The sequence below is a fragment of the Myotis davidii genome, unplaced genomic scaffold, assembly GCF_000327345.1.
Source record: "Myotis davidii unplaced genomic scaffold, ASM32734v1 scaffold1157, whole genome shotgun sequence".
NCBI lineage: Eukaryota > Metazoa > Chordata > Mammalia > Chiroptera > Vespertilionidae > Myotis > Myotis davidii.
In genome coordinates this window covers 75374-86971 of record NW_006288436.1, presented here as the reverse complement: position 1 = coordinate 86971, position 11598 = coordinate 75374, and the positions used below count along the sequence as shown (strand labels likewise).

The 11598-nt window shown below is 47.4% G+C and overlaps 1 protein-coding gene across 1 annotated transcript in view; it reads left to right on the top strand.

The window, feature by feature from the left end:
* The first annotated feature begins 7583 nt into the window (after window positions 1–7583).
* The window catches only part of NCR1 (natural cytotoxicity triggering receptor 1), a 6481-nt gene continuing 2466 nt past the window's right edge, over window positions 7584–11598 (top strand). The window contains exons 1-5 of the mRNA XM_006760309.2: window positions 7584–7617; window positions 7694–7729; window positions 7943–8227; window positions 10410–10688; window positions 10942–10992. Of these exons, the coding sequence (XP_006760372.1) occupies window positions 7584–7617; window positions 7694–7729; window positions 7943–8227; window positions 10410–10688; window positions 10942–10992 (685 nt within the window). The remainder of the gene's footprint in view (window positions 7618–7693; window positions 7730–7942; window positions 8228–10409; window positions 10689–10941; window positions 10993–11598) is intronic.

Below are 11598 nucleotides of genomic sequence, written 5' to 3'. Positions count from 1 at the left end.
CTGAAATCCTACTCCGGGACCCAGGACCTTGTCCTGACTTGATCCTCTGAATAGAAGTTACTAATTTCCTCCCACGCACAGAATTGACTTTTGTTCTTTGACTCATCCATAAACCAATATTTATTGATCACCTACTTTCTGCCAAGTGTTTGTGCCTGAACCAGAAATACATCCATGATGGATCCAGGAGACCCATCCCCTGTATTTTGCGAATTCTTCTTGGCAGAGTATGGGCATTCAAAAGCTAATATTCCAATGACTTCACTTACAAAGAGAAAGGAGAGAAAATGTGGGAAGATCTGGGGACCATGACTAGACAGTGGTTGAGGGGATGGCTATTTGAAGAGATGGGGTCCGAAGTGGTGGGAGTGAGAATATTCTTGACAGGAAGGAACATTCTAGAGAACCCTAGAGACATAGAGAGTCTCTGATCAACAGTAAGAGAGGGTGAGGTGGTGGCTGGTCATAGGCGTGCTCCACCCCCACCCCTCCCGCCCCATGCAAGGATGTGGGATTCTGTCTATAAGGCAAAAGGAATGCATAGGAATGGGCTGTGATGGTCAGCCTGAGTTATGAAGATCGTATGGGCCATGTATCACAAACAAACCAGAGAAATTAAATGTATGTCAATAAAAGATAACATCGACTGTAACTGAACTCCAACCTTGTGTTTCCAGCCATGCTCCATGAAAGTCTTACATGGATTTACCACACAATCCTTGCATAGCCCTGAGCAGTCACAACACATGCAGGGAAGAGAAATGAGAAGAAGGAACCTCAGTGTTGCTTCTAGTCCTGTGTTTTACACTATGGGCTTGGGAAGGAGCTTGCTAGTCCTATAGAACTCTAAGAAAGTAGATATGAAGGAGCACAAACATGTTCAATAGTAGATGGTGTGAGTGTGCGTGTGTGTGCGTGTGTGCATCAGTGTGTGTGTGTGTGTGTGAGTGTGTGTATGAGTGTGTGTATGAGTGTATGTGTATGAATGTGTGTGTGTGAGTGTGTGTATGAGTGAGTGAGTGTGTGTGTGTGTGTGTGTGTGTGTGTGTGTTCATGGGGTAACTACACCTGTCTGGTTGAAGGAAGCAGAAGTGAGAGCTGAGGTTGGAGCGTCCCATCTGGATGACCATGAAGAGCCTTCTGTTCAAAATGAAGAGTTTGGATTTACCCTAAAGACAGTGAGGACCCTGGAAGGAATTTGAGCAGAAAATGGACAGATACTAAAATGAGGTTAGATGCCCATGTGGAGTGTGAACTGGAGAAGGGAGGAGGGTGTGGAGCTCAGAGCTCAGGAAGGTGGTGGATGTGACAGCTGCCTTGGGGTATGTGAAGGTGACCTCTCTCCCTGCCTTGTTGACTGGGGGCACCATGGGGCCCTCAGGACAGTGAGCCCAGGGGTGGGGAGGGAGGAGCCTGGGGGGCTGTGCAAGATGCATCTGCTCCCACAGGGCAGCTCAGCACCTCTTTCTGGCCCTGGGACGCAGGTCCTATGTCTCACACAGGTTCCACCTGACTTCCTGTCTCTGTGAGCAGCGGGATCTCTGCATGTCCTGGTGGCCAATCATCTGAGTCATTTCTGCCCCTTCAGAGCGCCTTTGATGCCGGCTGTCACTTTTCTCTTCAAACTGTAGAGAACTTTCAGGTTTCAGAAAAAAAATTGTCATTCATGAGAGCCCTGTTCCAAGGCAGTAAGACACACTGAGAAACATACTTTAAATAACTACTGTGGCTCTACCACAGCCTGAATGGTTGGAGGATACTTGAGCAATCTGCTTCCTCTCTTGGTCTTACTTCCCTCATTTGTAGCCCTGTGATACCAACACTGCTCCTACAAATGTGGTGAGAATTCACCCTACCTGAGATATGGGGTGATGGAAACCAGCCTGTCAGGTGTAGATGGAGATGGTGGCAGTTTGAGAAATTAAAAAGCAGAAGCACCTCGTCCAAAGGAGCAGAAGGAAGACTCCAAATCAGACCCCTCGTGTGGAGTCACCTGAATCATGACAGACCTTTGCCATGCAATGGGGCGGGGGGGATGGGGGGGGGAGTATGGTCTTTCCATCAGGTGGTGCTGGGCCAGTTGGTGAGTCCATGGAACACGGTGAACTTTCATGCCTACTTCATGTCTAGACTGTCGTATTTAGTTTTCTAAACTCTACAATCACATATTGATTTTTTAACATAATTTTCTATTTTTTTCTTTTATAACAAGCTCTTTTTTGTTTTGTTGAACATGTTCTTCATGCTCAACACACCAAGAGGATAAAATGTCTATATTAGATTGAAACATACTTGTAATGAAGGTAAACCATTTTGAAATTTTAGACCTAGAAGAGACTCTACATAAAACATATGAAAGTCACATGCTCATATTTCTATGCCCCTTTTGTAAGAAATTGAAGGGACACTAGAAAGAGACATAGCTAGGCGCTCTACGGAAAGGGGGTGGAGCTGTCCATGACCCAGTTCTGAATTCACACCACCTCTCAGGATTAACATACAAAAAGGGCAGGATTAGGGGAGATGGTGGTGGCCCGAAGTCTTAAGATAAATCTCCTAGATACACAACCGCATTCCTGGTCAAGGCTGGGCCAGGTCTGGGTCATCATGACCTCTTGAAAGGAGGTGAGCTGTCCTGACCTAAGGATTCTGAGATGACAACTTTAAATTTTCTTTGCAGTATCAAGTTAGTGCTGTTCATCCTTCAGGAAAAAGCATGAACTCCCAGTGAAAGTTTTTGTTTTAATATATTTTTATTGATTTCAAAGAGGAAGGGAGAGGTAGAGAGAGAGAGAGAAACATCGATGTGAGAGTGACACATCGATTGGTAGCCTCCTGCATGGGCCCCAACCAGGGCCCGGGGCCAGGGCCAGGAGGAGCCTACAACCTAGGTACATGCCTTTGACCGGAATTGAACCCGGGACTCTTCAGTCTACAGGCCAACACTCTATCCACTAAGCAAAACTGGCTAGGGCGGTACATCTCATCTTTCTTTTTTTTTAATTCAAGAGTTTTTACTTCTGGGGGAAGGGTTTGGGAGAACTGCACAGAAAACCTTGAATATACGTGGGCCTTTTTATTTGGCTAGGCATTGGTTTAGGTATCTTTCGTATTCACTCAATCATCATAAAAACCCAATAAGTAAGTCATCTCTTTTTTTTTTAAGGCTGAGAAAATGGAGGCACAGAAATTTCAAGTCTTTTTTCCAGGACTACATCGTTAAGATTCCGTGATTTTGCCCATTATTCCACAGCTAAAATTACATGAGCCTAGATTGCAACAGTATTAGCTGCCTCAAGAGTCCAAGTTCTTAAGCACTAGGTTATTCTTCCTTTCTAGTTCTAAGAATATTCTATTTTTCAAACTGAGTATGGTATACACATGCATATTAGACTTACTGTTTACTAGAGGCCTGGTGCATGAGATTCGAGCACTGGGGGGGAGGGTCCCTCAGCCCAGCCTGCACCCTCTTGCTCCTGCATTGAACATCTGCCCCCGGTGGTCAGTGCACGTCATAGCAACCAGCCATTCTGCTGTTCAGTCTATTTGCATATTAGCCTTTTATTATATAGGATACCTTTCATATACTGTATTACAGATGACATATATATATGAAATATTTCACTTAAACATGTAAGTGCTTTTCCATCTTTATGCCCTCCTCCTCTGGGCTACAGCTGGCTGTCCGGGGCCTTGGCATTGGGTGGGAACATAACGAGGTGCATTGAGAAACAACAGCGGGGCAGTAGAGAGCCATTACCCAGAGGGCCGAGGAGAGAGAAGCTCTTCTCACTCCTGTCACATTTGGCTTTCACTTCCTCTCCTAGACTTCCCCAGACAGCACCAATGAAAACAGGGAGAGGCCATTATTCAGAATCATGTTTAAGGGACATTGTTGAGACAACAGATCCCTGACACATCCTTAGACTGACCCACCTCTGATTTTCTTCCTTTTTTTTAAATTTTCTCTTAAATTTATTGGGGTGGCATTGGTTAATGAGATTATATTGGTTCTGCCCTTCCGGCGTAGCTCAGTGGTTGAGCATCGAGCCACATACCAAGAGGTCACAGGCTTGATTCCTGGGCAGGGCACATGCCAGGGTTGCCAGCTCAATCCCCTGTAGGGGTACTGCAGGAGGCAGCCAATCAATGATTCTCTCTCAGCATTGATGTTTCTCTCTCTCTCTCCTACTTCCTTCCTCTCTGAAATCAATAAAAAATATATTTTAAATATGTATTTTTAAAAATAAAAATGAGCTCCCATCCCTGGGCTCTGGAGCTGAAATGATATGGAACATGACCAGTGACGGTCCATGCCCTTTGAATTGTGCCTCTAGGTACCATGAGCCAAGACTACACGGTGCAGAACTTGATCCAATTGGGCACAGCCATGCTGGTGCTCCTGGCTCTCTTGCCGACACTGGCTGAAAACTGGCGCAGCCATAAGGTTTCACACGGAGGACACTAGCAAGAGGTGCCTGAACTGAGCCCAAGTGAGCAGAAAAGCCAGGCAGGGTAGCCCTGCGGACCGAGCCCTGACAGCCACCAGGAAGATGCCTGGGCTGCAGGTGGATAACATCCGAGCTTGCAGAGTCCAGCAGAGCACACGGGAGGAAGGGACGCTGAGGAGCTCAGATCCACTTTCAAGCTAATCGAGTGGTGGTTTCTTATATGAGTCTGAGGTGTTTGCACCCCCACCTTCCTGAACGTGAGTAAGAAAATTCTCACCTGTAGCTTCGGTGTAACTCATTTCCTGTAATTAAAAAAAATAATAACGCAAAGCATTCTCAATTCTCCTGGCTGACTTTTTTCACCCTTTATTTGTATTTCTTGTATCTTTATTGTTGAGAGTACTACAGATGTCCCCTCTATTTTCCCTGTTGCCCCCTCTTCCTAGTTCCCGCCCCACCCTAAGCCTTCAGCAGGCTGTTGTCTGTGTCCATGGGCAGTGCCAATATGAATATAAGTTCTTTGGTTAATCTCTTCCCATCTCCCCCTTTCCTCTGAGATTCATCAGTCTGTTGCATGCTTTAATGCCCCTGGTTCTATTTTATTCATCAGTTTATTCTGTTCATTGGATTCCACCAAAAGTGAGATCATGTGGTATTTATCTTTCTCTGACTGGCTTATTTCCCTTAGCATAATGCTCTCCAGGTCCTCCCCATGCTGTCTCAAAGGGTAACAGAGTTTTCTTTTTCACATTTGCATAGTATTCCATGGTGTACATGTACCACAGCTTTTCTATCTGCTCATCTACTGATGGGCACTTGGACTGTTTCCACATCTTGGCTACTGTCAATAACGCTGCTATGAATATAGGATTGCATATATTCTTTCTGATTTGGTGTTTTGGGATTCTTAGGCTATATTCCTAGAAATGGGTCAAATGCCAATTCTGTGTTTTTTTTAATTTATTTTTATTTATTTCAGAGATGAAAAGAGAGGGAGGGAGAGAGAGAAACATCAGTCTCTCTCTCTCTCTCTCTCTCTCTCTCTCTCTCTCTCTCTCTCTCTCTCTCCCTCCTTCCCTTCCACTCTCTCTAAAACTCAATAGAAAAAAATATCCTCGGGTAAAGATTAACAACAGCAACAACAAAAAACCACAGCACATAACCAGCTTTCTCACCTGCATGAGCTGTGTTCTCGCTATCTACATGCGGTCAACATGGAAACTCTGATGCGTAGCCCTGGCTTCTCACCCACTACTTCCTGTGACCCATCAAGACTAAGGTCTCCAAACCATGCAAAACAGGAAGTTAGCTGGAAGCACTCAACCTTACTCTTGGTGAGTCCTATATTGGAGACGCCACTATGGAAAGACAAGACGGAGCAGTCCAACAGGCGACGCTTTACCCAGGGAGAACAGAGCTGGTGATTTTAGGTCAGAATCTGCCTACAAGTTCAATCAGGAGTGAACATATCTGTTTCACTTTTCTTCCCCTCAAGGCAGCCTTTGAGCAAGATGTTATCTACACAAGGGGCTGACACCTTCCTTCAACATGTTGTAAAAACATTGTGGTGGAGACTGTCTAGGCCGGTGGTCGGCAAACTCATTAGTCAACAGAGCCAAATATCAACAGTACAATGATTGAAATTTCTTTTGAGAGCCAAATTTTTTAAACTTAAACTATATAGGTGGATACATTCTACTTTAAATTCACAGTTTTCGTCTTCTGTTTTGCCTTGCTTCTTCTTTGTAGCCATCTCAAACAGGGCACCTAAAAAAATGTTTCATTTTATAATAATAAAGCCATCACAAAAGAATTACAATTCTTAAATTGATGACAAAAATACCTGTAGGATTTGCAGCTGGTTGGAAAAATACAGGTAACTTTATGCTTCGAGTAGGTACTTTTGTCACCCGTGCGCGATTTGCAGACGCAACTAGCACTAACCACTGCACAAGGAGACTGCTGACTGACTGGCTCACTCAACTCGTGCATGAATCGCTCACGCGCCTCCCTGGCCCTGCGTATCCCGCGGCCCCCTTGCTGGTTGGCCTCCGACCGACCAACACCCCCCACTTCTTCTAACGCCACTTCTTCAAAATAGACTCGCCCAGGCCAAAAACCAACTTGTGCGCATGGGCCACGAAGTTTCAATCGCACTGTACGTGTACCTGCACGTGGTATTTTGTGGAAGAGCCACACTCAAGGGGCCAAAGAGCCACATGTGACTCACGAGCCGCGGCTTGCTGACCACTGGGTTAGAGCATTGACCTGACACACCAAAGTTGCTGGTTCTATCCTCGGTCAGGGAGCATACAAGATTCAACCAATGAATGCACAAATGAGTGCAACCGCAGATTGATCTCTCTCTCTCTCTCTCTCTTTCTCTCTCTCTCTCTCAAAACCAACTAAAAAATAATAGACCACTAAGTTATTAATTTTTGTGCTAATGATATATGATGTTTGCTGTATTCTTTGTACATTAGATAAAATAGCAGTGTAAAGATAAAAAATTGGTTTTACTGAGCATTAATAGCTTAAATTTTAAAAAATAGTCAGCTAATCTACCAAAGTTCACTAAATATTCAGTCTTTTACTCTATTTGTGCCATAAAACACTCCAAGAAAAAAAAAAAAAAACCTCTTTCATATAATTTATCAGTATAATCCAGATATATGCATTTCTTATTATTGGAGAAAATATGAATTTAAATTTGCTCTGCACAGAACAGTCAGTGCACTATTTTAAATTAAAATTTACCCAAAACATTGAAAAAAATAATAACAATTCTAAGATTTTTGCTTGAACACCACCTTCTCTGGGCATAATGTCCACATTTCAAAACGTAGACGTTGACCCAGAAACGAGTTTCAGACAAGACAGACCACTGTCGGAGGATCTGGTGAGGCCTCAGGCTGTGATCAGACGTGGTGTGAGGACCATGTCCTCTCCTTACGCCGCCCGACCAGAGGTGAGGAAGAGCTGAGAGCCTTCTTGCAAACCAGTCCATCATGAGAGCTCCGTGTGGGCAGGCGCTGGGCCTCGCTCACCACATCCTGTGCATCTGCCTGGCCTGCTGGGCTCTGCCTCCATCCAGCTGCTCCTCACCCGCCCGCCCGCCTGGTAGACTCTGCTATGCCATCTACACTCCCTGCCTTGCTCTGCCTCGGTGAGTTCCTATGGGGACAGGGTGTGGGATCCAGGGTCCAGGTGGAGCACCCTGGCTCATTGTTTCTATCTTCCAGGACTGTATCTGAGCCTGAGCGTCGGCGCCCAGAACCGTAAGTCCTCCCTTCAAAACCCCAGCGTCACCCCAGGCTGGGCATAGTGTCCGCCGTTCAAAGTGTAGAAGTTGGCCCAGAAATGGGTTTCAGGTGGGGCCGACCTCAGCTGTCTCCGCCTGAGAACCACGGGAGGGCTGGCCAGCAGCTGGGTAGGAATTGGGGTAGGAGGGGCTTTCTTTGGATTCCCTCCAGCCTCTGATTCCCTTCCAGAGACCCTCTCAAAGCCCCTCATCTGGGCCAAACCCAGTTTCATGGTTCCAAACGGGGCGTCGGTGTTCGTCTGGTGCCAGGGAACTCTCAGGGCCATTGAGTACCAGCTGCGTTTTGAGGGACTCTTCTCTGCCTTGGAGAGACCTGACCCCCCTGGGCTGACGAACCAAGTCAAGTTCTCCATCCGGCCCATGACCTCCTCCACTGCAGGGCAGTACACGTGCTTCTACCGAACTGGGGAGCTCTGGTCAGAGCCTAGTGACCCTCTGGACCTGGTGATAACAGGCAAGTGTCCCCTTCTCTAGCTGGAGAGTCTCCTCCTTGGCCTGAATCCTGGGGAGCGTCGTCATTTATTAATCTCTCTCCTTTTTAAAAAATATTTTTATTGATTTCAGAGAGAAAGGGCGAGGGAGAGAGAGATAGAAACATCAACGGTGAGAGAGAATCATTGATTGGCTGCTTCCTGCATTTCTACTGGGGATCTAGCCCGAACCGGGTGTTGAACCATGACCTCCTGGTCCACAGGTCAACACTCAACCACTGAGCTACCCCAGTCCGGCTATTCATCTCTTTGAGCCTCTTCCAAACCTCACTCAGATACCATTTGTCTTGGGGGAGGGCGACTAATCACTTCCTACAAGGGTTGTCTATTTGAGAGTTATCTCTACATTCTAGGATCAGATTTGTTTTAGGTCAAGTTCTTCAGGTAAGAGACGCTGAGATGGATGTTTGTGTGCAAGGAAGGATGGTTGGAGGAGGGGTGTCCTCAAAAAACAGCCCCTGTGATGGATGAGAGACACAGGCTGGGCAGATGAGGTGAGACTGGGATACTTTCGAACCAGCCATGCATATGTAGCACTCTAGCTCTGAGAGGGCCCTTCACACTGGTTTCAAATGATGCTAGAGGCCCCCACTCCCAGCCCCAGCATCAGCCAGTGATTGGATGAGAACAGAACCCCTCCCAGAGAGGTTCCACCAGGTCCCCTTGATCTTACGGCACTTGGACTCTCGCCCAAGACAGACCTGGAGTGAGAGTCAGGATGCGTAAGTCAATTCGGTAGCTCATGAGGAGGAAATGGCGGCCTGACAAAGTAGGACAGGGTAAACGTGATAGGGAAGGAGGGAGGGAGGGTAATTTGGGGTCCCTTTGGCTGAGGAGTGTTCTCAAGCATAGGCCAATGTGGACTTGCCTGGAGTGTTCATTGAACACAGACGGCTTCGGTACAGCCGTGTTCATGGAAGCACTGTCCACAGTCGCCAAAAGGTAGAAACAACCTAAGTGCCAATCGACAAATGAAGGGGTAAACAGAATGTGGTTTGGCTCAGTGGATAGAGCGTCAACCTGTGGTCTGAAGGGTCCGGGTTCGATCTGGTCAAGGGCACATGCCCAGGTTGCAGGCTCAGTTCCCAGTAGGAGAAATGCAAGAGACAGCTGGTCAATGATTCTCTCTCATCATTGATGTTTCTTCCTCCCTCTCCCTCTCCCTCTCACTTCCTCTCTGAAATCAATAGAAATATATATTTCTACACATATGTGGCCCATCCACGCAAGGACATGTTGTCCAGACTTACGAAGGAAGGACATTCTGACATGTGCTATGACGGGGGTGAACCCCATGTGAAGTAAGTCCATCACAAAAGGACCAGTACTGCCTGACTCCACTTCTCTGAGGTCCCTGGAATAGTCGCATTCATGGAGACAGGCAGGAGAATGGAGGTGGGGGAGGGTGTGTCAGGGCCTAAAGGAAGGGGAAAGAGGAAGTTGTTGGTTACGGGGCCAGAGTTTCAGTTTTGCAAGATGAAAAGAGTCCTGTGGATAGAAGGGGGTGATGGTGGCACAGCAACATGAATGTGTTTAATGCCACCTAACTGTGCACTTCGAAGTAATCAGGCCAAGGTGGCTCAGGTGGCTGGAGCATCCTCCCACACACCAGATAGGTTGTGAGTTTGATTCCTGGTCAAGGCATGCACAGTAGGCAGCCAATCTCTCTCTCTCTCTCTCTCTCTCTCTCTCTCTCTCTCTCTCTCTTTCTCTCTCTCTCTTCCTCTCTAAAGTAAATGAACATATCCTCAGGTGAGGATTTTTTTTAAAGTGGTTAAGATGGCCCTAGCGGGTTTGGCTCAGTGGATAGAGCGTCAGTCTGCGGACCAAAGGGTCCCAGGTTCAATTCCGGTCAAGGGCACATACCTCAGTTGCAGGCTCCTTCCCAGCTGGAGCCCTGGTCAGAGCATGTGCAGGAGGCAACCAATGGATGTGTTTCTCTCACATGGATGTCTCTCTATGTCTTTCCCTCTCTCTTCCACTTTCCCTAAAAATCAATGGAAAAATATCCATTGACTGGGTGAGGATTATTAAACACTAATAATAATAATATTTTAAAAAGTAAAGACAAGGGAAGGGAAGGGGTGGGAGGTCTAGGAGGCAGGATAAAGACGCCCTTTGCCTTCCAACCTCTTTCTCCCACAGGAATGTATGACAGGCCCACCCTCTCCGTTCACCCTGGGCCCGAGGTGCTCCCAGGAGAGAACGTGACCTTCTCTTGCCACCTAGAGACGGCAACAACCACGTTCTTTCTGCATAAGGAGGGGATGGCCAGCCGCCCGTGGCGCAGAGTCGACAACAGTCCAGCAGCGTTCTCCATGGGCCCCGTGACCCCAGCCCACAGGGGGACGTACAGGTGTTTTGGTTCCTATAACGAGCACATGTGGTCTTTCCCCAGTGAGCCTGTGATGCTCCTGGTCACAGGTGAGGACGCCCCCGGTGTTTCCTCAGGGCCTCTCTGGAAACCCCAGGGACCCCCACGTGATGAGGACCAGTTGGGATGATGTAGAGAGAGATCTTGTACCTCCCAGCGATGCCTCACCCACGTCCATTTCCTTGAGGCCCGGTTGACTGTTCATGAGGAAGAATATCAGATGACTAGGCATAGATAATAGGTGGGAAGATCCGAGGGAACCCAAAACCCTCACTTTTTCTTTTTTCTTGTCTCCATTGTCAGGAGATGCCGGGGTCGCTGACCTGGCATCCACAGGACAGCCCTCTTCCCCAGGTGAGTAACAGGTGCTTCTAAACGTGGGGAGGGACTCAGAGCCTCCCAGCGCCATCACCTACTGCTCTGTCGGTCAAGCAGACAGATGCCCTTGCTCCTGTGACCTGGATTCCAGCGGGAGGGCACAGATGATGAGTCAGTCACAGCGCATCCGTCAATCAGACAGCTCTTGCACAGGGAATGATGGGATGGGAGGAGACAAAGCAGAACTTTGCCGTTAAGGTGATAGATGGGGAAGGCAGGTCGAAATAATATGCAGAGGTGTCTCAGCTGGCCTCACAGAGAAGGAGGCCACTGAACAAAAGCTGAGGCTCTCTGGGGAAAGACGGTTCCAGGAAGATGGCCAGTTTTGCTCAGTGATTAGAGTGTAGGCCTTCAGACTGAAGGGTCAGGGGTTCAGCTCCCGGTCAAGGGCATGGACCTCGGTTGCAGGCTCGATCCCCGGCCCCAATTGGGGTGTGTGCAGGAGGCAACCAATCCGTGTGTCTTTCTCACACTGATGTTTCTCTCTCTCTCTCTCTCTCTCTCTCTCCCTCTCCCTCTAAAAAAATAACATAAAATAAACAAAAATTAATAAAAATACTTAAAAAATAACCATTACTTTCA